Here is a 24,291-nt window from a genome sequence, read left to right as displayed (position 1 = left end):
GCCAGTAACCGGGCAGGGGCGGGGCCTGCGAGGGACGGGGCGGGGCCGGCGCAGCGCACGGCGCACGCGCCAAGGGCTGCGCTCGCCGCCGGGAGGGGCGGGGCCGCGCCTGCGCGCTGCGGCGCTTCCGTCGGTGCGGCTGGCGCAGGCGGGAGGCCCCGGGTGAGGGGCGCGCGTTGCCCGGCGACGGGCGGGGGCGCCGCGCGGCCTGTCCCGGCCCCGCGCGGCCTGTCCCGGCCCCGCGCCTCGCCTTCCTCCCGCAGCGCCGCCGAGCCGCCTCCGGCCCCGCCGAGCGCCGCCGCCGCCATGGCCAGGTGAGCCCCGCCCGGCCCCGGGCCCAGCGCGGCCCCGGGCCCGGCTCAGCTCCTCCCCGCGCTCCGCTTGCAGCTCCCCCGTGTCCCGGGTGGTGTACAACGGGAAGCGGAGCGGCGGCCCGCGCTCCCCCGGCGCCGGCAGCGAGATCTTCACGCCGGCCCACGAGGAGAACGTGCGCTTCATCTACGAGGGTGAGCGGGCGGTGGCCGCCGGGCGGGGGGCGCGGGGGGCGCGGGGCGGCCCAGGCGAGCGGCCCCCCGCCCCTCTTGTGTCCCTGTCCCTCAGCCTGGCAGTGCGTGGAGCGCGACCTGCGCAGCCAGATGGGCTCCGAGCGCGGCCTGGTCGAGGAGTACGTGGAGAAGATGCCGAACCCCAGCCTGAAAGGTGCGGGGGACAGGGGCGATGCGCCGGCTCTGCCGGCCCGGGCGTTGGCGCGCCGGGCCCGGGCTGTGCTGCCTCTGCTCCTGCCCCCAGAGTCTCTCCTGTCTCCCTTGCAGCGTTTAAACCCGTCGACCTGGGTGATCTGAAGAGGAGGAGCACACAGGATGCAAAGAAGTCCTAAAGCGGGTCCTCCTTGGGAGTCGGCTGCTCTCCTGAGGTCCTCAAGCAGATTTAATTTGAGATTTTGTGTTGATTTCCTCCTCTGGTCTGTCCTCCTAAAAGCTCGTGGGAGAGCCAGTCAGCTTTGGGGCTGGTTCTGAAGCTGCCTGAGGCTGAGGATGCTCAGGGCCTCACTGAGACTGCCCAGAGCCTTTTGCAAAGGATTCCAGTCCCCTGCTCATAGCTTTCTCTGGCCTCAAACTGTCCTTCCCCACTTCATGCTGAGTAATCCAGTCTCCTGTTCCCCTCCTGTCGCTGCCCTCTGTGCTAGGCTGGGCAGGGCCGAGGCAGATGTGCTGTTGGATCACGCAGCAGGGGATCTCACTTTCCCCTGCTGGGGCTGGCCAGGGGCAGGAGGAACAATTGAGTCTGTTCCTGTGCCTCCAGACACTGGGGCAAGCCCTGCCCAGCTCCTGTGCAGCTGAGGGCTGGGCACACCATAGCCAGGCTGGTCCCAGTTCCACTCTGGCAGCAAGTTGCTGCTTGGGCTGCTTGCTGCCAGAGCACGTGGGCCACATCTTCTACCTGCTTAGATCAGGCCTGCTCCCTGTGGTGCTGGAGGAGAAGCTGTTTCTCTCCCTGCAGATGGAGAGGTGGAGTGTCAGCACCAGCCCCAGGCTCCTGAGAGCTGCTCAGAGGGACCTGGGCCACCTGCAGCCCCACAGGAGGAGCCCAGCAGCTCCTTGCCCTGGCAGCGCTGCAGTTTTGTACTAACACCATTTTCCAGATGCACCCTTGGAAGAGGCCTGGCCCCTCAGCTGCCCGTGGGTGGTTGTGGCTGGTAGAACCATGCCAGGGGCACTTGCTGAAGCCACTCGCTCCTGGCACTGCGTGGATGGTTCCTTTGTCCTTGCCCGAGCCAGAGAGTGACTGTGCCAGCCTCAGCTCCCCGAGCTGCTGGCTGCTCCCTGGGCTGGGCTGGCAGCCCCCAGCCCGCCCTGCTCCGAGCCGGCGGGGATGGGGCTGCCAGGCCTGCCCAGTGCCAGCAGCTCTGGGGAGGGCTGCAGGGACTTGCAGCTGCCAATACCTTTCCTTTGTTGGGTCCTTGAGTTGTACTGTACCCTTTCCTTTCTGTGGTATGTCACTTGAGGAGTGTTGTAAATAAACGCTGGTGTCCTTTTGGGGCTGCCTTGGTGTGATGCTGCAGCCTGGCCGAGCTCTGGGGCATGGACACGGGGCAGAGAGTGGGAGCTGTGTTTACTTTTTGCAGAGGGGCCTTGGCCTTGCACTTGCTGGGCCACTGGTCTGACTGCAGGCAGGTGCAGCACGCTGGTGGCACAGTGCCTCGGGCTCGGGCAGCCAGCACCCCGGGAGCTGTCGCTGCACCCAGGATTTAAATGTTGAGACTATTAATACCCTCATATCCTCTTCCCTCTCCTGCTTTAATGGCATTTAGGCTATACTTAGCATTGCTAGAATTTCTGCTAGAGTGCATCTTGACACTTGCCACGACCCTGTTTACCTCCCATCACCAAAACGTGCCTGCTCTTGGCGCTGGCACACAAGAAGGGAGCTCAGCCCCCGCTGCCTCCCGAGCTGCCCCAGGCCCCACATCCCTGCAGCTGTGGGCACTGGGGGAGAGGGACTGGTGGTGGTCACTGTCATGGCCCCTCTCCTTTGACTCTTCTGGTAGGATGGGCCCTGTGGTGTGTTCAGGGAGCCTGACAGGCCTGACAGTGGGGCTGCCCTGGCTTGGAGCCCTTGGCATGTCCAGAGCTGTGTCCTGTGCCCAGGACAGGCTGCTGTTCAGCCCAGCACTGTCCCCCTCTCTAGGCACCCCTCTGAGGCCATCCCTCTGCTGGACCCCCACATGCCCCTCCTCAGCCCCAATGGCCTCTGCTTTGTTTTCCTCTCTGCTTGAACACAGTAAAGCCAGAGGCAGCTGCCCAAGCTCTAATGAAATGTGCAGAAAACATTGTATAAGCAGGTGATTTTTATAAAGACTGATGCCAAATTACAGGGCAAGGATGGTGAAGTGGTAGAGGGAGGTGGTGGGTGTTAGGGTTGTAAGGAGTGAGGCCACAGGCCAGAAAAATCAGGCTGTTTACCTATAAAAATCGACCTCATCAGAGTTTATTCCCCTGTGCCTTGGACACAGTGCTCTTCATTAGATTAAAGGGTGGGAGGAGGAGAGGAACGTGTTTGTCATCAAATTAGGTGGTGGGAAGAGGCCTGGCAGCAGTCAGAATCGACTTAGGAGACCAATTTGTGGTGCTCAATTCCCTTGATAAAGTGGGAATTTTCCTGCGAGGCGCCGTGCCTGGGAGTGCCTGGCTGTGCCATGGTGGCACTGCCCACCGTGCCTGGCTGTGCCGGGTGGGCACTGCCCACCGTGCCTGGCTGTGCCATGGTGGCACAGCCCTCCGTGCCTGGCTGTGCCGGGTGGGCACTGCCCACCGTGCCTGGCTGTGCCGGGTGGGCACTGCCCACCGTGCCTGGCTGTGCCAGGGGGGCACAGCCCTCCGTGCCTGGCTGTGCCGGGTGGGCACAGCCCTCCGTGCCTGGCTGTGCCATGGTGGCACAGCCCTCCGTGCCTGGCTGTGCCAGGGGGGCACAGCCCACCGTGCCTGGCTGTGCCGGGTGGGCACTGCCCTCCGTGCCTGGCTGTGCCGGGTGGGCACTGCCCACCGTGCCTGGCTGTGCCGGGTGGGCACAGCCCTCCGTGCCTGGCTGTGCCGGGGGGGCACAGCCCACCGTGCCTGGCTGTGCCGGGTGGGCACAGCCCTCCGTGCCTGGCTGTGCCGGGTGGGCACTGCCCACCGTGCCTGGCTGTGCCAGGGGGGCACAGCCCACCGTGCCTGGCTGTGCCATGGTGGCACAGCCCTCCATGCCTGGCTGTGCCAGGGGGGCACAGCCCACCGTGCCTGGCTGTGCTGGGTGGGCACTGCCCTCCGTACCCGGCTGTGCCAGGGGGGCACTGCCCACTGTGCCTGGCTGTGCCGGGTGGGCACTGCCTGGGCAGGCGACCCAGGCCATCACTGGGGGGTGAGGAACTGCCTCAGCCCATTCCATGCCTCAGGACGATCTCCACAGGCAGGGACTGTCACCTTGGCTGCACCGTGCTCTCTCAGGAGTTGGTGCTTAGGGCACTGAGGTACTGGCACGGGCTGCCTGGAAGGCTCTGGGTGCTTGGGTGCCCCTGGGAAGGCTGGGCAGGGCTCTGACAGCATGGCCTGGTGCATGTGTCCCTGTCCCTCGGGGACCTTTAAAGGTCTCTTTGCACCCAAACCATGCTGCAGTGCGGCCAGGCTGCTGTCAGCACCTTCATCCCGCTGGATACCAGCAGCAAGCGGCTGCCAGCGGGCAGCGCCTGCTCTGGGTGTGCACGTGTGTGTGAGTGCACGTGTGTGTGTGTGCACTGAGTGTGTGTACATGGGAGTGTGTGCACGTGTGTGTGTGCACGTGTGTGTGTGCACGTGTGTGTGTATGTGTGTGTGTGTGCACGTGTGTGTGTGTGCACTGAGTGTGTGCACGTGTGTGTGTGCACGTGTGTGTGTGCACGTGTGTGTGTGTGCACTGAGTGTGTGCACGTGTGTGTGTGCAGCTGTGTGTGTGTGTGTGCACTGAGTGTGTGCACGTGTGTGTGTGCACGTGTGTGTGTGTGCACTGAGTGTGTGTGTGTGCACTGAGTGTGTGTGCACGTGTGTGTGTGCAGCTGTGTGTACATGGGATTGTGTGCATGTGTGTGTGTGCACGTGTGTGTGTGTGTACGTGTGTGTGTGCACATGTGTGTGTGTGCACTGAGTGTGTGCACGTGTGTGTGTGCACGTGTGTGTGTGTGCACTGAGTGTGTGTGCAGCTGTGTGTGTGTGCAGCTGTGTGTGTGTGTACGTGTGTGTGTGCACGTGTGTGTGTGCAGCTGTGTGTGTGTGCAGCTGTGTGTGTGTGCTGTGCGTTTGTGCTCCTGAGCTGTTGCTCGGGGTGGGGTGGCCCTGAGTGCTGGCAGGTGGACAGAGGTGACACCAGCGCCAGGCCAAGGCAGCGATGGGAGGGATGGTGCTGCAGCCCCCCAGGAGCTGTGTCCTGGGCCGGGGCCAGCCCCACTGCCAGCGAGGTCCCAGGATCAGTGTTGCCCTGGCCCAGCCATGCTGGGGGCTGTGGTCACTGTGGTCATCGGGGAGCCGCTGGGCAGAGCTCGTGGCTCTGTGGGAGCTGGAGGTGAGCAGGGCACAGGGCTGCAGACTCGGCCCCGCAGCACAGGCAGTGCCCAGCTCTGGACACACCTGGCTGGCACAGGTGCTGTGGGCCATGCCCTGGTGCAGGCAGACATCGTGTGCTTGCATGGGGCTCCCGGGCACGGGCAGATCCCACCCCTCCTTGGGGCTGTGCTGGGGGCTGCGCCTCAGCTCCAGGGGACAGGGGCCGTTTCCACAGGACACCCATGGGCTGGGGCTGGCTTGAGCTCCCTAGAAGGTCCCCATCATTGTGTGGCACACATCACAGGGCCACCCTTGCTGGGCAAGGCCTGGGGGCCAGCCTGGCCCCTCTGGGGTGGGGGTCCACAGCAGAGTGTTGCCACAGCAATGCTGGAGCAATCGGCGCAGGGCACGGCCTCGTGCCATGACCATATTTACCTTCCCAGAAACCGCTTCGCGCTCCAGCAATTTACCTCAATTAGGCTCGTTACCGCGTCAGGAAGGCCGCAGTGACGCAGCGGCTGCAGGGCCGCTGGCTCCGCGGGGGCTGCGGGGCCGCTGCGGGACTGTGGCTCTGAGCAGGGTGTCCCTGTCCCTGTCCCATCGGGCCTGGGCAGACCCCCAGCCCTGTGCTCCCCTCACCCGTTCCACCACAGTGCTGGTGTCCTCACACCCCGCGGTGCTGCTGCCGCTGCCCCGCAGCCCGAACCCGCAGCCCGGAGCCGCTGTCCCCTGTCCCTGCCGCTGCCGTCCCGCTGCCAGCGCTGCACTGGCTCTTGGGCGCCGGGTCCGGCTCGGCCAGGGCAGACAGCAAGTTGTCGAGTAAACAGAGGAAAATTACTGTGTGCTGGGCTGGGCTCCGCACGGCCCGGGCCAGTGCCGTGCCCCGCCGGTGGCTCGCCGGGCTCGGGACCCCAGACAGCGCGGCTCCGGGGCTCCGGGGCTCCGGGGCTGCGGCGGCGGCTGGTGCTGCGACAGGGGGGGATTTACCGAGGGACTGCCAGGGCACAGCTCCAGCTCTCGGCCCCTGCGCAGCACGTCCCCTGTGCCGGGCTCTGCACGGTACTTGGACACCGGGGACCGTCACCCGCTCGGGTGCCCGCGGGGGTCACGGCGGGTCGGCTGTCTGTCTGTCACCCTCGGGCGGGGTGAACCCAGCCGGAGAGCAGCACCGGCCTAATCCCCACACAGCAGGCGATTGTGGTGCCCAAAGCTGCGGCATCCGGGCTTAGCGCTCATGTGCGCAGCCCAAGCCTCTTAGGCCAGCGCTGTGAGCCGCCCGGGCAGCCCGGCCTGCGGGCGCACGGGTCCCGCAGCCCCGCACCCGCTGCCGCTCACCGAGCGCAGCGCTGCTGCCCGGCCACGGCCGGGGCCAGCTACCGGGAGCGCGGGGGTGCCGCGGGCAGAGCCAGATGATTTAATTAAGGGCTCCTGGCAGCGAGAGGACAGAGCCGATTAGCGGCCAAAGGAAAGCGCGTGCTGGGGGAGCTGGAGCCCCGGCCGGCAGCGCTGCTGCTGCTGCTGCTGCTGCATGTCTGCCCCGCTCACTTGCGCGGCACTGTGGGGCAGCAGCGGGGATGCAGGGCTGCAGGGCTGGGCTCAGGCTGCGGGGCACTCACTGGCGCTGTCTTCTGGTGCAGCCCAGCCCTGCCAGGTCACTCAGCTCCCCATCCATGGCTGTGGTTTGGGAGCATCTGAGGGGTGCTTGGGAGCATAGTCCACACATGTGCAATGTCCCCATTGTCCCCAGTCCCCACAGCCCACAGAGAGGCACACACAGAGCTGGCCCTGCAGCCCAGCACGGGCCCACACCTATTTACAGATATGACAGATAAATTACAGCACTGCGCACAGGGACTCGAAGGTGCACGAGGGCAGCACCGCAGGACAAACTCCCACCCCCACAGATCCCCCTGGCCCCACAGTTGCCCCTTCCAGAGGTCCAGGTCCCACTTGCCTGCCTCACTGTGTCCATTGTCCGTGTGCCCAGCCCAGGGCGGCAGGTCCCAGTGCCCACCAGCACCTGGGGAGGACGAGGCAGGGAACGGCAGCGTCCCAGTGGCTCAGGACAGCCCTCCCACCTGGCTGCGGGCTCAGAAGTGGCTCTCGGCTGTGGTCTCAGGAAACTCATAGCAGTGGTGGTGGCCCCCCAGGGCGAGGTGCTCGGCAGTGCCGCGCCCGGCCCTCTCCAGGCGCTGGGAGCCGGGGTGGGGGGCCAGGCTGCGCCCCAGCCCGTTGGCGCAGCCGCTCACCAGCTGGTGCTTCTCGCAGGTGCTGCCGGCGCCGTTGCGGGCACTGGGTGCGTGGCTGTAGGTGTGCTTGTACTCCTCAGCCAGGTCCTTCCCCAGCTTCCAGCGCTGCCACCGCTTCAGCAGCTCTGCCTGCACCTGCGGGCAGCAGCCGTCAGTGTGACCCCGTGCCCCTGCTGCCCGTGCCCCCGCTGTCCAGCTCACCTCCTTGTTGACAAAGCAGTAGAGAATGGCTACCAGCATCCCCTGGGAAGAGAGAGGAGAAGCATGAAGCACAGAGCCAAACCTCAGTTTAGTCCCTCCTGAGACTGTCTCCCCATGAGGGCTGGGCTCACCTGGAAGGAGCTCAGGAAGAGGTCGAAGAAGAGCTTGACGTAGCGCAGCGTGCCCTGGGCGTGCTCGTCTGTGATGAAGGCAAAGACCACCTCGTGGATGCCCAGCAGCGGGATCAGCGTCAGCGTGGACTTGGCCAGCCTGTGGAAAGGGGTCACCAGGTGGACACACGTGCTTGTGCACCACGGGAACACAGGGTGAACCATGTCCAGCCCCCACCTGAACTTGTAGTCAGTGTAGCGCATCTGGTGTGCACGAAGCTTGGAAACAAGGATCTGAATGATGCGGATGAAGATGAAGAAGTTGATCTGCAATGGAATGGAGTGAGCCATCAGGGGCACAGGCAGAGCCAGAAGCAGGGACAGACAGAACACCTCTGTTCCCCTGCCCTCAGCAGCCCCTCTCACACCATCTTGGGGCCTGTGAGAGAGACGTCGAGCAAGGGGCTGCAGTGGGCTCACCAGGATGGCCAGGAACACGGGGAAGCGAAGGATCCACCAGAAGCCCATGTTGTTGTTCGTGGACCAGCACCTGCAGAATGGAGGGATGGGGACTGCCAGGAATCCCCTTGACCAGGCAGCTGCTGGAGTCTGGCATGGCATTGGCAGCCTGAACCAACCAAGCACTAAGGCACCCTGCTGCTTGCATGGGCAATAGTGTAGGGTCTCTCCAGGGCCATCACAATGTCCCTACAGTCCCACATGCACCTACCTGTGCCCTGTGCCCCCCTCCAGCCAGCAGCTGGAGCTGGTACTCACTGTATGTTTTCGTAGAGGAACTTCACAATGACCCAGGGAATGAGGAACAGCATGGGTGCCCCTGAGGGGAGGTGAGCAGAGGACAGGTGAGGCACAGCAGGGACAAGGTCAGGGGGGCCAGCTCACCCACACTCACCCCAGCCGATGCACAGGTAGAGGGTGAAGTAGCTCCTCTCAGAGAAGACAGCCACCACCAGCAGATTATGCAGGTAGATGCCCTCCACCAGCAGCCAGCAGTAGTTGGCCACGATGCCGTACTGCATGAAGACCGTGGCTGCCCGGCAGCCCGCAGCTGCCTGTGGGCAGGGGTCAGAGCTCTGTGTGTGTGCCTGTGCCCCCAGCCCCACCAGTGCCACCAGACCCCAGTGGCACCATGCCCCAGAGCAGCCAGCTCCAGCCCCAACAGCCCTGCCTGACCTTGGCCCTGCCAGTGCCACACTGACCTCGTCACTCAGCCAGACTTGCACGTTGTAGCCGTCAATCTTGTCACTATAGTGGGTCTTGAGCAGGGCGTCGATGACCAGCACAGAGACGCCCTTCAGGATGAAGGAGGCGAAGAGGTTCATGTGGATGTAGTTCCTCATGCAGTGCAGCTTGCTGTGGATTTGAGGACCATTGTCAATGCCCCGTGCATGGACCCCCAGCCTCCACCTGCCCACCCTGTGGCCAGCTATGCCCAAAGCCCCACCTGAAGCCCAGCAGCAGGGCCAGGGCAAGCAGCAGTGCACACAGGGACACAGAGTAGCCCACGGTGTACATCACCTTGAAGCTGCCATAGGTCTTGGCAAATTTTTCCTGGAAGAGGAGGAAGCAGATGAGGGTAGGGGCAGATAGGGGGCAAGCAGGGGGGCAGGCAGGGGGACAGGCAGGGACCCCCACGCCGCTGCTGCCCAGGTCTGCCCACCTGCGCCTTTAGGTCTTCGTCATCCTGCTCACACTGTGTGGCATCGCGCAGGGACTGTCCCTGTGGCCCTGTCACCCACTGTCCATCTGGCCCACAGGTCTTGAAGACGTATCTGTGCTTCACTGTGAGGGGAGGGGATGGTGGGGTGGGATGCCAGCCCCAGCGCCCCCGGGGTGTGACCAGGACACAGGCTGTGACACTGAGCACAGGTATCCACAGCACAGGTGCACCCGTGTGTGAGCACACTGCACAGCTGCACCCGTGTGTGAGCACACTGCACAGCTGTACCCATGTGTGAGCACACTGCAGAGCTGCACCCGTGTGTGAGCACACTGCACAGCTGCACCCGTGTGTGTGAGCACACTGCACAGCTGCACGTGCACTCAACCTCCCCACTGTTACCTTTCTGGTACCAGGGCAGGAACCAGGGGCAGGGCACACTGGCTGTGCTGTTGGGCATCGTGTCGGGCCAGCAGGAGAACTTGTCGAAGGTGCGGTTACAGACCAGCTCTGCAGAAGGACAGGATCTGGTGGCGCTTTGGCCTCGCCCTCTCCACGGCCCTTCTGCTCTTTCCCCATCATGCTGGGAGCCCGTGCTGGCTCGCCTGCCCCATCCCCATGTCAGTAGGACCTGTCCCCACCCCGAGCCCCTGGATGCCCAGGCACTGACCCGTGGGCGCGGGCAGGCGGCTCATGTTGCGCTGGCACTCCTCGCTGTACTCCCTCCACCTCTCAACGACATGGTCCGTGATCTGGGCACAGGGACCCTGCGGGCACAGGGAGCATCACCTGACACAGGTGTCCTGCTGCAGGGACAGGCTGTGCCAGCCAGTGACCCCACCTGGGGACAGCCACAGGTGAGTGCAGGCCAACATGCCATGCCATGCCATGCCATGCCATGCCATTCTGTGCCATGCCATGTCTCGTGGATGGCAGGGCAGGCAGAAAGGGGCATCAGCTGCTGTGCCACGTGCCATGGTGAGGGGATGCTGTGGGATGGGGTGGATTGCTGGCAGTCCTGCAGGGGTTTGGGCTGAGCACGGAGCGTAGCACCCTCGTGTGTCACAGCCCATCCTTACCTGGCAGCAGAGCAGCAGCACCAGGAGGGTGAGGAGAGGTGACTGGGACATCCCTCCTCCGGACCACATGCATGGGACACAGCGCAGGGCACACGGCTTCCTATTGGCCCTCAGCAGCTTCTCCACCCTGGTGGTGATGGCCCTGGCATGTGGGCAACCCTGTGCAAGACACCTGGTCACGGGCACTCCTGGGACAGAGCTGGGGGACATGGAGCTGGGGCCAGGTGGGGTTGGAGGTGCCCATGCTGGCACAGCACCAGGCCCAGACATGGTGCCTCACTCCTGTCCCCGACCCCACCCAACCCTGCTTGGTGATCACATTCATTGTTTGCTCATTTTTGCACCAAGCACCTGTATTATCCTCCGCAGGTTCTCTGCTTGCCAAGCCAATTTCACCCCTGTGTGGCTGGAGTGCAGCAGCAGTGCTGCCTCCAGACCCCCCAGAAAACCTGGGTTGGTGCCACCCCACACTGCTGCTGGCACCCAACTGTGCATCGTGGCTATGTCCTGAGAATGCAGGAGTCCCACGGTAGAAGGGACCCCTCCTCACAGCTGAGCACTCTCTCAGACAGAGAGGCTGGCACCTGGACTCTCCCCCTCTCCATGGACTCTCCTGCCTGGCAGCATGGCCCGGGCAGCCATGTTGTGGCAGCAGGGATGGGGACACTGGCCATTAACCCGCAGGGATCCTGGCTCGTGGGGCTGCTGTGGCTCCAGGACATGCCCAGCTGGGCTCTGCCCCTGTGGGTCCATCACCCCAGCTCCAGCCAGTGACAGCTGACATGGTGTCCAGGAGCTCCACAGGCCGTGGCTCACGAGGTGCCATAATTCCCTCCATCCCCCTAAGCCGGTTATGGGGCCCCTGAGCAGGATTTTGGCTCTTCCCACAAGGGCCCATTATGGCAGCAGCCCCACGGCACAGCCGAGCTGGGGGATGGGATGGGATGGGCAGCAGTGCCAGTGCCACCACAGACACTGTGGCATCACCCCCAGCCCCTGGCACCAGCCAGAGCGCCGCGCTCCCCAACCAGCTCTGCTCCCAGGGCTCGCTGCTCTGTCTGTGCCTATTTTTATCCCTGGGAAAGTCGTGTTTCCTCCCTCCGTGCAGACCCACTTGCCATGTCGCAAGTGGCTGCCGGAGGAGCTCATTAATCAGCGCGTGGGGCTCCCGATGCAGCTCGGGGAGCAGGACCTGCCATGGCCTTATTTAGCCAGTCCCAGGACACAGGGAAGCGTCTCCTGGGACAGCTCTCACTGGGTGGGCTCTGTGAAGAGGGACCTTTGTTGGGTGCCCACTAGCCACCTGACCATTCCAGAATTCCTGGTTTTGTCATCACCCCAGCCCCACCCCAGCAACACTGTCACCCCACCAGTGTCCCTGTCCTAGTCCCTCTCCCATCCTACCTCGGGATCCCTGTCTCTTTTCTCCTACACTCCCATGCCAGCATCCCTGTCCTTGTCCCCCTGATCCCACCATCCCTGTGCTCCCCTCCAGCCCCACATCATCCCTACCTGTCCCATGCTGCTGCCACCTAAGTCCCAGTCCCACGGGAAGATCCCAGTGCCTGTCCCTGGCCCAGCATCAGTCCCTGCCCTGCTTGGGAATGCTCCTCCAGCTCCATGGGTCACAGGGACTTGCTGCCAGCCCCTCTGCGCAGCCGGGGAGCAACTTTGGGGCAGAGGTGTCGCTATTTTTAGCTTCTGCAGTGGGATTTAGCGGCAGGGAGGCCTCTGCCCTGGACTCCCCCCATCTGGCAGCCGCTCCCGGCCCTGGCCCCTCTGTGGCCAAGCCGGGCAGACTGCACTGGGTGAGGGGTCCTGGCATGGGGGCCAGTCATGCTCCTCACCCCAGCACGGGTGTTCCCCTCTCCCTGCCCAGGCCCTTTGCCCCAGCTGCCTGAGACACTGCACAGCCACGGCACCATCCCCACCACCCACAGGACCGGGGGTCCCTGCAGGCTGGGGACTGTTTCCAGCAGACCTGGGCGTGCAGAAGCAGCTGTGGACCAGCTCTCTCTGGTCTGGTGTCAATGGGCAGTGGCAGAGAGGAAGCAGTGGCTCGTGTGGTGGAACAGCCAGGTCTGGGGTGGCCGGGGCCCCCTGCACCTCCCCAGAGCTGGCAGTGCCCAGCAGCAGTGCCTGCAGTGCCTTGGGCAGCAGCTCTGCTGGCTGCATCTGCTGTGCCCCTCCCAGCCGTGCCCTGGCTGCCCGAGGCAGCACTGCACAAGGGACTTGCCCCACACCCTCACCACCTCCTCTGACTCTGCTGTGCCCTGCTGGCTCCCAGCGCCACATTCCTTGCCCTGGCACCTCACACCCAGCTGGGGCGAGGCTTTGGAGGATCCCCCACCACACCAAGTCATAAGCAGTGGGTGCAGGGCTCCCTGCTGGTGCCTCTGAGGGGCTGCAGTGCATGGCAGTGGGGGCACAGGGGACTTTTGCCCCACGCTGGTGTTGGACAATGTGGTGTGTTCCTGTGTCAGGGCTCTGTGGCTGCTGGCCCTCATGGAGCCCAGGCTGCAAACACCCAGAATGGCTCCACTTGGAGCCAGAGCTGAGAAGAAGAGACCTTGTGCTGGGAGAGCAGGAAGAAGGAGCCAGCACTGGGATGGCTACATGCAACACCACTGCTGGTAGCCCCAGTGCTGAGGGCCAGAGGGGTCAGACACAGGCACCATCATCTGCCCTCAGAGTGGGGCTGCCACTGGCATCTGCCTTGGCAGGGGCCAGCCTGGGCAGGGCGCAGGGCAAATTGAGGACATGGGTGCACTGTTGCCATGGCATTGCACCAACACATAGGGAATGGACGAGAAAAGACTTGTGTTAGGATTTTGCTCTTCAGTGATGGGTGTGCAGCCTCCATGCTACCCTGCAGCAGCTCTGCAGCAGCATGGACCCTCACTGGTGGCTGAGTGCCCAGTCCTGCTAGGAAGATACTCTCTCCTCATCCTATCGTGGTCATTTTCCCCTGGGGATTTTGCCACCCCAGCCCCTCTGGCTTTGCTGCCATTGCACGTGTGAGAGAAGGAGCTCCACATCTGGGATCACTGCAGCCTGCAGTCACATGGATCAGTGGCTTGGTAGAGTCTCCATAGGACACTCATGGGTATCTGCAACGTGACCTGGGAGCACCGTGGCACAGCCACAGCCCTGCACAAGTGCTGTGAGGCTGGTGCAGAGCCTGGTCCCACAGGGCTCTTGCCTCCCCATTGGGGTGGGCACTGTGAGCACAGCCCTGCACCCAGCACAGCCCCGTGGGCTTGGAGCAGCTGTGGGGGCTGTGCAGCCTCTGGACACAGGGATTAGCCCCCTGTGCTAATGCAGTGCTTTCCACGGCTGGTTTGGCTTGGAGCTTGGAGCTACATGCCAGCACGGCAGGGGCTTTGGCACTTGGCAGGGGAGGGGATGGTGCTGGGCCAGAGCTGATGCAGTGCCAATGCCAGCCTGGCCCTGCAGATGCTGCTCCACTTTCCACCCAGGCCACGGCAAGGCTGGGGGAATGGCCATGGCAGGGAAGCCAGGAGGTCTGTCCTGCACCGTCCGTGCCGGAAGCTCGGGGATGTCTCCTACTCCCCTTCTCAATTCTTCCCTTGAGAACTAAGTACAAGGAACTTTGTCAACAGAGGAGCAGCTGAGCAGCCCGGAACAGTCCTTGTGCTGCAAGGCTGTGACTTGTTCGCACAGAGCTACACGATTGTGGAAGCCCTGAGCAGCACATGGAGAGAGCCAACATCACCAGGAACTGGTAATGTCAGATTCTGTGCCACCTTGGACCAAGAAAACCCAAACCAGCCCTGACAGTGTTTTTGTCAACGGCAAGATGCAAAGAGGACAAATGCTCTTTGCATCACCTCCACTTCTGCCTGGTCAGCACAAGGCACGGTCAGGGGGCACCTGCACAGCTGCCCCATACCAAAGAGGGACCATGATACAGCGTGGCAGCAGCCAAATCACCTTGCTGCCCAGCTGGCTCTGGCATGGGGATGCTGAAGCCCACCCTGGCTCAAGGAAAGGGGTGTTTTTGTTCATCACGTTGCATGAAAACCTATGAACCGCAGAAGAAAGGCACAAGAGGCATGGTGTGACATGTGTGGTTAACATGTCACAGGGGAGGCACAGGGAAAAGCCTAGGAAAAGGTCAGTGCAGACTGGCTAGTGCACACACTCCCCTGCACTGGAAGCTCCACCCGCCTACCCGAGCAGCAGCTCTGCAGCCCCAGGTCCAGCCAGACACCAGCCCCAGCCAAGGCAGGGGTGCTGCGGGGGCCACACATGCCCAGCCATCCACTGGCACCTGCTGTGCACAGGCATTATCCATGTTTATCTACCCCAGGGCTGGGTAGATAAACAAGGACATGGGGATGCAGGACAAAGGATGCAGTGGTGGAGAACAGGGGGATGGAGGTGAGCAGCCATCCCATCTCCCTGTGTCCAGCTCCCCCTGCCCTTACCTGGCACAGCGAGGTGCATGGAGATGCTGTGCTCCCTGGCTGGTTTCAGCCCTGTGCTGCTGATCAGGGTTTGTGGTCACATTTTTTCATTAACTATTTTTAATCCACATTTTGCCTATTCTCCCTTCAGCCTTTTCTCTTTTCCCCTCTCTAGGCAACAGAACATAAAAAAAAAAAAAAAAAATGCACCGCAGTGTGCGGAAAGGAGCAGGATTGGTGGGAAGCCACAGGAGCTGGCAGCTGGGGCAGCACTAACATGCTGACGAGGGGTCCTGCAGGCCCTAAATTTTCCTGCTGATGCACAGACAAAATCACAGGGGCAATCACTGAATTTGGTGTGGGTCAGGACACCCGTGGCAGGCGCTGCTGTGCAGGGTGCTGTGCCGGGACGCGCGGCAAGGGCCAGCAGAGCCGACGCTCCGTCCTCAGGCCATTCTGTGCCGGGGGAGCGGGCTGACCCCGCACTCCCTGCCTCCCTCAGCACCCCCAGGGAAGTGCAGTGCCGGGCAGAGGGGACCTGCAGCAGCTTTGGAGATGCACTTGCAACCAGGAGGACGGCAAGGTCACATACCCGACATGTCCTGGTTAAACAAAGCCATTTACCAACACCGTGTTGACACAGCAGAGCTCGGGACAGAGTCACAAAGGGCACTCGCACCAGGCCCCCGTAATACCCAGAGAGCTTGGGGAGAGCTGGGAACTGGCAAAGTGTCCCCTGCTTCGGCCCCTCGGCACTGCTGTGCCCACAGCAGGAGACCACGCGCGTCCCGCCTCGAATAAGGGCTGCCCGGGGATCAGTCCCAGCGCGACGGAGCTCGGCTGCAATCACAGCCCAGGGTCTGCCAGTCTGACGGCAGCGCCCGTGCCCAGGGACGCCAGCGGCAGCGGTGCCGGGACCCCGGAACACCCGTGTCCCGAGGGCTCCCTCACCCCGGGGCCGGCGCCCAGCACCGGGCGGCCCCGGGAGCTGCTGCTCTGGGGTCCCGGGGCTGCGCAGTCGTCACTCGAATCCACATCCCCGCGACGGGACGTGCGACACGCCGAGCTCCGAGCCCGCGGCTGCGGGCGCTCCGACCCTCCTCCCTCCCTTCCTCGTACCTGTCGGGGCTGGGCCGGCGGCGGCTCCCGAGCGCATCTCGGGACCGGCGCGGACCGGGTCCGGCGCGCCCGGCGAAAACTTTAGCGGAGCCGCGACGGCAGCGGCTGTGGCGATTGAGGGGAGGGACCGGCTCGGGGGGAGGGACCACGGGCGCGGAGCCGCGTCCCGCCGCCCCGCTCCTCCCGGCGGCACGAGGGGGGCGCAGCCCGCCCCGCCCGAGTGTAGCCGCTGCCCCCCGCATCACCGGCGGGCGCTCCCGGGAGCTGCGGGAGCGCCGCCGCTTGCGGCGAGGCACCGGCTCGGCGGCGGCGGGGGCGGCTAGACCGCGCCAGCCCCGAGGGAGCGGGCCGGGGCTCCGTTCCCCGGGAGGGTTCCCCGGGAGGGTTCCCCGGTCCCAGCGCACAGCCCGCCCCTGCCGTGCCCCGAGCCGGCGGCCCCGCCGCGGGAGCGGCTCGGACCCCCGGGACCCGGACGGATCTCGGCCGCGCCGCCGCGAACCGCCTCGACACCCGCGCTCCGGCCGCCGCCGGCGGTGACGGGTCAGTGTTGGCCGCCGCTGTCCCGCTACAGGTAAACACAGCCCAGAAAGAACGCCGCACCGGGACCGGCTGGCTGGGCCTGGAAAGGGATCCAGGGCAGCTCCCGGCACGAGCCGCGGCAGCGCAGCCCCGGCTCCCCCAGAGCAGCGGCGTTCCGCTCTCCCGGCTGGAAGTCCCCGTGGGTGCGGGCAGAGGAGCCCAGGCACACTCTGGGACCCGCGGGTGTTTTGCCATTGCCACGAGGATTGGACCCCTAGAGATGGTAGCGGCACCATTCCAGGCCGGGATGGGGGCTTTGGAGAGGACTGGCAGCCCCAGCCCTGCCTGGTGGCGGCAGAGATGTGCCCGGGGGAAAGCCCCGCAGGAGGCTGCGGGGGCAGGCAGAGGGCAGGGTGGGACCGGGGGGCAGCCAGCACAGGCTCGGCCCATGTTCTCCGATGCTCAGGAGATGAGCAGTGCCCTCGCACTGCAGCTGTGGGCGCCGTGCTCACGGCTGTGTCTGGCACATGCTGTCCTGCCAGTGTGACTGCTGCAGTGCAGCTGCCAAGGGCATGTGGTGAGGGCAGGGCTGGCACGTCCCTGCCAGCGGCCATCACGGAGCTGAGCAGGGCTCTGTGCTGCTGGGGGCCGTGGGGCTCCATCGCTCTCCTGCTCCATGCCGGCCCTTTGCATGGCACAGAGCAGCCCGTCAGCCCTCGAGCGGTGCTGCAGGCCATGGGGGAGGAGGAAGCACAGGCTGGCAGGGCAGCCCCCAGCAGCTTGTGAGGAGAGGGCCCAGCTCTCTGGCGCTCACCTGCCCGTGGCCTCTGCTGCGGCTGGGCATCAGCCCAGAGCGGGGATGCCAGTCAGCATCATTAGGCCTTGTTAAGGTGACGAGCTTTCACTGCTCTGCTGTGCCAGTCTGCCTCTGCTGAGGCTGCTGGAGCCCAATTAGTGTCACATCCAGGAGGCAGCTCCCGCAGAGGTGGCGGGCGCCCTTGGCACAGGCCTGCCCTGAGCTGCTGCCCAGCTGAGAGCGGGCAGGGCTGGGAGCAGGCTGGCACTGGAGCCTGCCCACTGCCCCCTGCACACAGGGCCAGGGGTGCTGGCCACAGAGCGGGGTGAAGACCCCGCTTGGCATGGTGCAGAGGCCAAGCCTTGCTACCCTCTCCCAGCTCTCAGGGGCTCAGCTTGCAGCCTGTGCCCTCAGCCATGAAAAGGGGGTGCAGCTTCTCTCCTCTCCTAACAGGACAGCAGGCCCTGTGCCACCATCACTCTTTATTATACATCAAGGTCTCATATTCCAGTTCTTAGATTCCTTGGGGCCAGCACACACAGGGTGCACCTAGTGGAGGGGCTGGTGCTCACAGCACCCCTGGGCAGTGTGGGGTGGGGTCTGCCCAGCCCCAAGGTGAGTGAGGCTGCAGAGTGGTGGTGGGGATGCCCTCACAGAGGCTGGATCCGTGTGGGGTCGGTGCACTGTGGTGAGTGAGTACTGGGTCCCCAAGCAGGCGTTACCAGGCCCTGCCAGAGCAAGGCCATGTTCCCCACCATCAATGGTATGAGGCACAATCCCTGAAGAGCCCAGCAGCCAGCGGTGCTGAGGAGTTTTGGCCAAGCAGAAGCAGAGGGTGGGAGGCCAGGAGCAGGGCAGGAGGTCCAGGCTGTTCTGGGGCTAGGGAAGAGCACGGGGACTAAAGGCAGAGGGAGGACTGGGCCTCACACACACTGCTGCAGGGTCAGCAGCCCCCTCAGCCCCATGGGCTCTGTGATGAGGTACAGGGCTAGGCATCTGATCTCCCTACTCCCTGAGACAGCACAGTCCTGCTTCTGGGGCACATCAGGGACAAGGCTGGGGGGGGGGCAAGGACAGAACTCCAAGCCAATACAGAAGTGGGAAGACAGAAACCACCCAAAAACCCACAGAAGCAGTAATGAAGAGGTGGAGATGCTGTGAATGGGGGTGAGAAGTGAGTTTGCAAAAAGAGGGTTGGCCACAGCTGCTGGCAAGGCACAGGAGTAGAGTTGAGAGGAGGGGGAATGGTACTGGACCCAGAGAGCAGAGAGGGGTTCTGGGATCTTGGGGGTGACCCACACGCTCACCCCCCTGGGGCAAGGCAGGGTCCGGTCCCTCGGACTCAGGTGGTCACTTTGATCCCAAAATTTTTGCGCAGCTGCTCCAGGAAGATGAAGGTGAGAACAGTCTGAGGAACGAGCCGGACAGCAGCAGGAACAAAGCCCTGGAAGGAGACAGCAGGAAGGGGAAGAGTCAGGGTGTGCCTGCCACTGCTTGTCCCAGCAGCCCAAGGCTGGTGGCAGCACGAGTGGGCAGTTGTGGGCCAGCACTGGCCGGGCTGAGGAGCAGGTGCTGTCACACCATGGCCACCACGGTGCACACAGGGCCCAGCAGCACGTGCTGACTCCTCTGGCACTTGCACTGCTGTTGGTGTGCAGCAGGGCCCAGGCTGAGTCCCATGGAGACCAGGGCTTGCAGTACCTCGGGGCCAAGCCTGGGCTGGGCAGACAAAAGGCCTGATGCAGGGAGCAGCTGGGCTGCCACAGCAGAGCCTGGAAGGTGCCCTGCCCCAGGACTGTTGTGCACCACAGCCTCTGCTCCCAGCTCAGCCCAGCCTGGGCCACCCCATGCACCCCCAGACAGGTACCTTGTAGAAGGCAAGCGGGCCGAGCTTGGCAGTTTCCATGGCACAGTGGGCGACACCCTGGAGTGAGAGGGTGAGAGATGAGGTGGGAGGGGCTGGGAGGCAGAAGCTGGCACACAGAGACAGGAGGACAGGCAGCAGCAGGGTGGGCAAGGTGGCCACTCACCTGGTACTCTCCGTGGGAGTTCATGAGGCGGGTCTTGAGCACATCCAGGGGCTGGCACAGGAATGTGGCACACAGGCCCTGCAGAGAGTCAGGAGACCTCCATGCCAGCAACTGGAGAGACTTGGAGCCACACTGGGACCCAACCTCAGGCCAGGAGCTTCCTGGAGCTGCTGTGCCCAGCTGTGCCAAACCCTGCTCCACTGAGCCCAGAGTAGCAGCTCTGGCAGCCCCAACCTGACACTCTGAACCTGGCTGCAGGCAAGCCCAGCCCCAGTTCTGGCCCCTGGACCCCAGCCCTACTCACAGCGATGAAGCTGGACAGGAAATGAGTGAAGACATTGTCTGACAGCAATCCAGTTGAAAGAACCAGCTGCTTGGCCTGGTCATAACAGGAAAGCTGCAGAGATACGGTGAATCAGTGACGTGTTCCCCCTTCCTTGCCACACCAGAGACCCTATCCAGGTCACCTAGTGCCCAGCAGAGCTCTCCTACCTGCCCAATAGTAACAAGGGCCCCACGGGCTGATGCCACCGATGCTCCTGAAAAGAGTTTCTTCACACCCTCTGTGGACAGACGCATTTGATCAGCACAGTTCTCTGCCATCACTCACATTCCATTACCCCGGGAGCCTCCTTCCATTCCCAGTCTGTATCCCCAACTCCTCACACAGCCCTGCTTGAAGCACACCACAGCAAACAGGGGGAAGGAGTAGAGAGTCCTTCCAAAGAGTGTGACTTCCTCCCTGCCTCTGCTCATCCTCTGTTCCACCTGCTCCACCCTCCTGTGCTTTCTGTTGCAGCTCCCAGCAGGTCACCCTTTCCCACCAAGTATGTGCAGGCTGCCAGGCCCTTCCACACCTTGCCCAGCCCCTGCCCCAGCCAGACGATGTGGAGATGCTAGACCCGCACTCCCGTGGATTCTCCCAGCCCCAAGGGCATCCCCCGGCCCCTCTCCCTTCCCCGGCTGAGCAAACTTCCAGGGTAAGCCCTGACCCGGCACCTGCTAGGATACCGGAGCAGGCTCACCCACGCGGCTGGCACAGCCTCACCTTCCCGGAGGACACGGTACATGCCATCCAGGGCATGGGCATAACTGGAAGGAGCGAGAGGGGAAGGGGTCAGGGCCCGAGGCTCCCCAGCACGGCGGCCGGTGGGGCGCGGCCCGTCCGGACCCCTCCGCCGCCGGTGCGGTGCTGCCCCCGCGCGGCCCCGGCAGCGCCGGTCCCACGGAACGGCCCCTCCAGCCTCCCCCCGCCCCAGCGCCCCCCGCCCTGCCCCTCACTCACTTGCGCCGCTGAGCCGGCGGCTGCTTCATGTCGTTCTGCATCCTACAAGGCAGAGCACCGCAGGTGAGCGGGGACCCCAGCACAGGGCAGTGGAGTTGCGCTGCCCGTTCACAAAGGGCCAAGAAAGTCGCCCTCCGTCCCACTCCCCCTGAGGGTCACATAAGGCTGGATGCTGTCACCAAAGGCAGAACAGCTCCCGGCTCACTGACCACGGGGCAGGCTGGCCAGGAGAGATGTCGGGAGCACCCCGGCTCCACCCACCACCCCAAATGCCATCATGCACAGGTCAAAAGCCCTGGTCGCGCAGGCAGAACTGACCTGACGTTCACCATGTCCGCGGGGGTCCCCACAAACCCGCCAGCCAAACCTGTGGCCAAAGCAGTGTTGGGTCAGGGGTTTATCCACCCTGAGGAAGGCAGAGCCAAGGGCCCCACTGCCTGGCTCACCTCCTCCTGCAGCCACGAGCACTTTCTGGTAGAAGGGGGGAGGGCCCTGGCCGCCCTGGCCCAGGTGTTTCTTCGCGCTCTCGTAGATGCCAAAGCGAGTCAAGGAATACGTCATCTGGATGAGGGGGAAATGAGCGGCCGTGTCCCTGGCACAGGGCAGCGCCTGCGTTCAGCACGGGCTGCAGGAGCTCCAGCACTCACCTGCCGGCACAGGGAGGCGCTCAGCCCGTTGTACAGGGCCAGGAAGCCGTCGGTGCGGATCACGTGCATCGCCATCCCCGTCATCCTCATCTTCACCTCCTGCTGCGTCTGCAGGTGGACCTGGGGCAGAGGGCAGCGGCGTCAGCCCAGCACTGGGCTGGGCAGGGACAGAATTGCATGGAACAGCTGTGGATTGAGCACCTGTCAGGTTAACAGCACTTGCAACAGCTCTGGACGCTCCACAGCAGAATGGCCCAGCATGGCACCAGAGGGGTGGAGGCAGTGAGGGACAGAGGAGTGCCCAGGCCAGGTACCTGCCTGCAGCACCTCCCAGGCCCTGCCCTCAACAGGCAGCCCCAAGGTGAAGGGTGGCACCTGCTCTTCCGGGCCACCTCAGGGTAGAAGGTGTGTGTGCATCCAGCAGGACGTGAGCGAGCCAGCGCACGGTGTGGGTTTGCTCAAAGGATGCAGCTGGGCTGCTGAAATCATGGCCATGCAATGCAGCAGGCCTGCAGACCCACTTCCCCTCCTCCCCAGCGCAGGAATCACATGGGCAGGAAGAGAACCCCACAGCTGGCCAGGCTCTCCCCTTCATGCCTGTAGCAGCTTCACCATCACCAGGGGCAACAGGCACGGAGGCTGGCTGGGACGGGGAAGCCGAGTGGCCTGATGCTGGAGCATGCTCTGAGCACTGTGGACACCACGTGTGGGGCAAAGGCCCTGGGAGATAAGGAGAGCAAAGGGCTGCTGTCAGGAGATCAGACCCAGCTCCCGCTACAGAAGCTGTGACACAGCAGGGTCATGGGATGCACTGCAGGATGCTGGGAACAGCCACTGTCTCCCATATGGGACAGCAGCAGGGGTGCAGGGGCCTGCTTGCAACCTCCACAGGTGCATTTTGGATGTCAGGGAGCAGAGCTTGTGGCTGTTCACAGCCTGAGGCAGATGAAGCGGACAGGGCAGGCAGAGCCTGCAGGGACACGGTCCAGTGGCTGCAGTCCCAGGTCTGCAGGAAGGGCAGGCAGGCAGGCATGGGATGGGCTGGGCCGGCCAGGCTGTGGTCACTGCTGGTCACCGCAGGACTGGCAGCCCGTGGGCAGCCAGCGGCTGCACAGAGCTGGCCTAAGGGCACAAGCACTCTGCATGCTGGCCAGAGCCTCTCACTGGGGCCAAAGTCCAGAGGTGCAGTGGAAGTGCCCTTCGTCCCCTGCACGGCCAGACCCTGAGGCCTTTTGTGCCTCCCCAGGCCTGGCACCAGCTTCTGCTGCGGGGGAACTTTTGGTCAAAGGCAGCTCTGTATTCAATAATCAGGCGTGCATCCCCTGGCAAAAAACAGCTGGCTAGGCTGTGCTGCTCGCAACTGCAAGAATGCAGGGGCTGCACATCCACACAGGACAGCACAGGGATGCAGCCCAAACGTCACAGCCAGCACGCTGGCTCGGAGACAGACTTAGAGGCAGGTGCCAGACTAATTCCCCTTCTTAGCACCATGCCAGGGCATCCCACACAAGTCCCACGGGCTGGCAGCCACCTCCACTGGTCAGACAGGTCCAGCTGGACACGGCAACAGGCTGAGCACTTGGGGAGGTGGCATTGCCCTGCCAGGGCTGGCTCCCCTCTTGGGCCCGTGCCCGGAACATCTTCCTCTCGCTCCGTGCTGTGGGGTGGAAAGGGGCAGTCTGTCCCGGCCTCACCCACAGCACGGCCCTGGAAGGGCAGGCGCTGTCCTGGGCCGCCTTTCCCTCGCCCAGCCCGCGGCGCTGGCAGGCTCCGGCAGCGCTGGCATTTGCCCACCGCGGCGCTGGCAGCGCGGGCCGCGCGCGGCGCCCTTTGTGCGGCACGGCCGTGCCAGGTCAGCCGCGGCGCCTAGGTGACATCTTGGCCGCGGGGCGCGGAGCCCAGTGGGCCAGCGTCCAACACCGCCGGCCCCAGAGCCGCTGCTGTGTCCAGGCAGGGCTGGCCAGGCACCCTCCACAGCTCCTGCAGCTGGCACCCCCGAGCTCCCCCATAGCCCTCGGCCACGCACCCACCCACGGCCGGGCTGGCTCTTGTGACCCCTCAGCCACGGATCTGCTCATCAGAACCGACCCCAGCAGCTGTTTCCCCACACCTCGATGCTGCCCTCCAGCTCACTCAGCTGCTCTGGGACCCTCATAGCCATTCCCTATCCCTTCACAACCATTCCAGGACCCTCAGACCTGCTTCCCAGAACCCCAGAGCAGCTCCCCATCCCCTCAAAGTTGCTCCAGGACCCTCACAGCCACCCTCTCCCCTCCTCTGGCAGTCGTTCCCCGGTCCTTCAGTTGCTCCGGATCCTCGGAGCAGCTCTTCATCCCCTCGCAGCCGCTCCGGGACTCCCTCAGTCACTTCGAGTCCCCCCCAAGCCGTTCCTCGTCCCCTCCAAGCCGCTCCGGGACCCTCACAGCCGCTCCCCACACAGCCGGTCCCGCAGCCGCTCCGGGACCCTCACACCTGCCCCTCGCTCCACCGCAGACTCTGCAGACCCCCACAGCCAGTCCAGCTCCCCCTGACCTCCTCGCCCTCCTCTCCCAGCCCTCGGGAGCCCTCCCAACCACCGCCAACCCCCACACCCGTCCCCCCGACCAGCCCCCATAACCGTCCCCTCACGGCTACCAGCCTCCCCAACCGTCCCGCATCCCCTCCCGCCGCCCCGCGCCGCCGCCATCCCCCGCAGCGCCGCACGCCGCCCCGCCGTGTCCCCCCGTCACCTTCAGCAGGTCCAAGGGGTGGGTGCAGCAGGCGGCCCCGGACGAGGCGAGGCCGCCGAAGTACCAGCGCGAAACGCGCTCCTCCGCCATGGGCGCCGCTTCTGCCACAAGCCACGCCCTCACCGGCACCAAACCACGCCCCTCCCGTTAAGCCACGCCCCCTCCCGGTACCGGAAGGGGGTGGGGCGGGCCCGGGGCTCGCATCCCCGAGCCTGCGGCGAACGCGGCAACCCCTGGCTCCGGAATGCTCGGTGCCACCCCACACATCCCCCTTTCCGGCCCGGGGACGTGGCTCCTCCCGTTAATAATTAACGGGGATTAATTAGCGGGGAGGTGAAGCCATCGGTAACGCGCGGAGGGAA

General features: G+C 64.3%; 5 protein-coding genes across 9 annotated transcripts in view; 3 read left to right on the top strand and 2 right to left on the bottom strand.

Moving 5' to 3' along the window:
* The window catches only part of SIRT7 (sirtuin 7), a gene marked incomplete at its 3' end in the record, with an annotated part of 44,223 nt that extends 41,336 nt beyond the window's left edge, over positions 1 to 2,887 (top strand). The window contains exon 9 of the mRNA XM_079323724.1: positions 2,715 to 2,887. Coding sequence (XP_079179850.1) covers positions 2,715 to 2,846 — 132 coding nt within the window. The remainder of the gene's footprint in view (positions 1 to 2,714) is intronic.
* The window catches only part of PCYT2 (phosphate cytidylyltransferase 2, ethanolamine), a 51,696-nt gene extending 37,103 nt beyond the window's left edge, over positions 1 to 14,593 (top strand). For both annotated transcript variants that reach the window (XM_079323726.1, XM_079323725.1), the window contains one exon: positions 14,581 to 14,593. The gene's annotated coding sequence lies outside the window, so the exon portion shown is untranslated. The remainder of the gene's footprint in view (positions 1 to 14,580) is intronic.
* MCRIP1 (MAPK regulated corepressor interacting protein 1) lies at positions 69 to 2,036 on the top strand. The gene is made up of 4 exons (XM_079323732.1): positions 69 to 314; positions 388 to 506; positions 601 to 699; positions 813 to 2,036. Exons 1-4 carry the CDS (start codon positions 307 to 309, stop codon positions 875 to 877), a joined length of 291 nt encoding a protein of 96 aa, XP_079179858.1. The 5' UTR covers positions 69 to 306; the 3' UTR covers positions 878 to 2,036.
* Positions 6,755 to 16,075, bottom strand: GCGR (glucagon receptor). 3 transcript variants are annotated; one of them, XM_079323720.1, is made up of 14 exons: positions 15,924 to 16,075; positions 10,375 to 10,573; positions 9,966 to 10,062; positions 9,698 to 9,805; positions 9,296 to 9,417; positions 9,080 to 9,186; positions 8,835 to 8,988; positions 8,528 to 8,687; positions 8,392 to 8,452; positions 8,095 to 8,164; positions 7,853 to 7,941; positions 7,636 to 7,774; positions 7,505 to 7,546; positions 6,755 to 7,438 (listed from the first exon to the last, which is right to left on the bottom strand). In XM_079323720.1, the coding sequence occupies exons 2-14, from the start codon at positions 10,441 to 10,443 to the stop codon at positions 7,145 to 7,147; spliced, it is 1,512 nt and encodes a 503-aa protein (XP_079179846.1). In that variant the 5' UTR covers positions 10,444 to 10,573; positions 15,924 to 16,075; the 3' UTR covers positions 6,755 to 7,144. The 3 variants fall into 3 exon arrangements, with proteins under 3 accessions (XP_079179846.1, XP_079179847.1, XP_079179848.1); XM_079323721.1 differs by having other exon boundaries at positions 10,375 to 10,501; positions 15,924 to 16,062; XM_079323722.1 differs by having other exon boundaries at positions 6,756 to 7,438; positions 10,375 to 10,533; positions 15,924 to 16,053.
* A 1,630-nt stretch (positions 16,076 to 17,705) lies between these two features.
* Positions 17,706 to 24,187, bottom strand: SLC25A10 (solute carrier family 25 member 10). Of its 2 annotated transcripts, XM_079323728.1 has the most exons (12): positions 23,930 to 24,187; positions 21,201 to 21,320; positions 21,000 to 21,114; positions 20,872 to 20,920; positions 20,554 to 20,595; positions 20,317 to 20,360; positions 19,761 to 19,831; positions 19,573 to 19,665; positions 19,269 to 19,346; positions 19,106 to 19,162; positions 18,546 to 18,682; positions 17,706 to 18,117 (listed from the first exon to the last, which is right to left on the bottom strand). In XM_079323728.1, exons 1-11 carry the CDS (start codon positions 24,017 to 24,019, stop codon positions 18,581 to 18,583), a joined length of 861 nt encoding a protein of 286 aa, XP_079179854.1. In that variant the 5' UTR covers positions 24,020 to 24,187; the 3' UTR covers positions 17,706 to 18,117; positions 18,546 to 18,580. The 2 variants fall into 2 exon arrangements, with proteins under 2 accessions (XP_079179854.1, XP_079179853.1); XM_079323727.1 differs by having other exon boundaries at positions 17,706 to 18,682; positions 23,930 to 24,186.
* Positions 24,188 to 24,291: the final 104 nt, after the last annotated feature.

Source organism: Erithacus rubecula, assembly GCF_903797595.1.
Source record: "Erithacus rubecula genome assembly, chromosome: 20".
In the NCBI taxonomy this organism is placed as follows: domain Eukaryota; kingdom Metazoa; phylum Chordata; class Aves; order Passeriformes; family Muscicapidae; genus Erithacus; species Erithacus rubecula.
The sequence above is the reverse complement of the archived record's forward strand: the minus strand, read 5'-3'. Positions and strand labels throughout refer to the sequence as shown.

What these genes read in the sequence shown, in the direction of transcription:
- MCRIP1 (XM_079323732.1), top strand. An exon ending in CGTGCGCTTCATCTACGAGG is followed by an intron (nt 507 to 600) that starts GTGAGCGGGCGG and finishes CCTGTCCCTCAG; the next exon opens with CCTGGCAGTGCGTGGAGCGC. An exon ending in GCCGAACCCCAGCCTGAAAG is followed by an intron (nt 700 to 812) that starts GTGCGGGGGACA and finishes TCTCCCTTGCAG; the next exon opens with CGTTTAAACCCGTCGACCTG.
- GCGR (XM_079323720.1), bottom strand. Translation starts at nt 10,443, where the DNA reads ATGTGGTCCGGAGGAGGGATGTCCCAGTCACCTCTCCTCACCCTCCTG. An exon ending in ACGAAGACCTAAAGGCGCAG is followed by an intron (nt 9,187 to 9,295) that starts GTGGGCAGACCT and finishes CTCCTCTTCCAG; the next exon opens with GAAAAATTTGCCAAGACCTA. An exon ending in CTACCTGTGCATCGGCTGGG is followed by an intron (nt 8,453 to 8,527) that starts GTGAGTGTGGGT and finishes ACCTCCCCTCAG; the next exon opens with GGGCACCCATGCTGTTCCTC.
- SLC25A10 (XM_079323728.1), bottom strand. Translation starts at nt 24,019, where the DNA reads ATGGCGGAGGAGCGCGTTTCGCGCTGGTACTTCGGCGGCCTCGCCTCG. An exon ending in ACCCCTTGGACCTGCTGAAG is followed by an intron (nt 21,321 to 23,929) that starts GTGACGGGGGGA and finishes CCTCTGCCCCAG; the next exon opens with GTCCACCTGCAGACGCAGCA. An exon ending in GCTCGTGGCTGCAGGAGGAG is followed by an intron (nt 20,921 to 20,999) that starts GTGAGCCAGGCA and finishes CTTTGGCCACAG; the next exon opens with GTTTGGCTGGCGGGTTTGTG.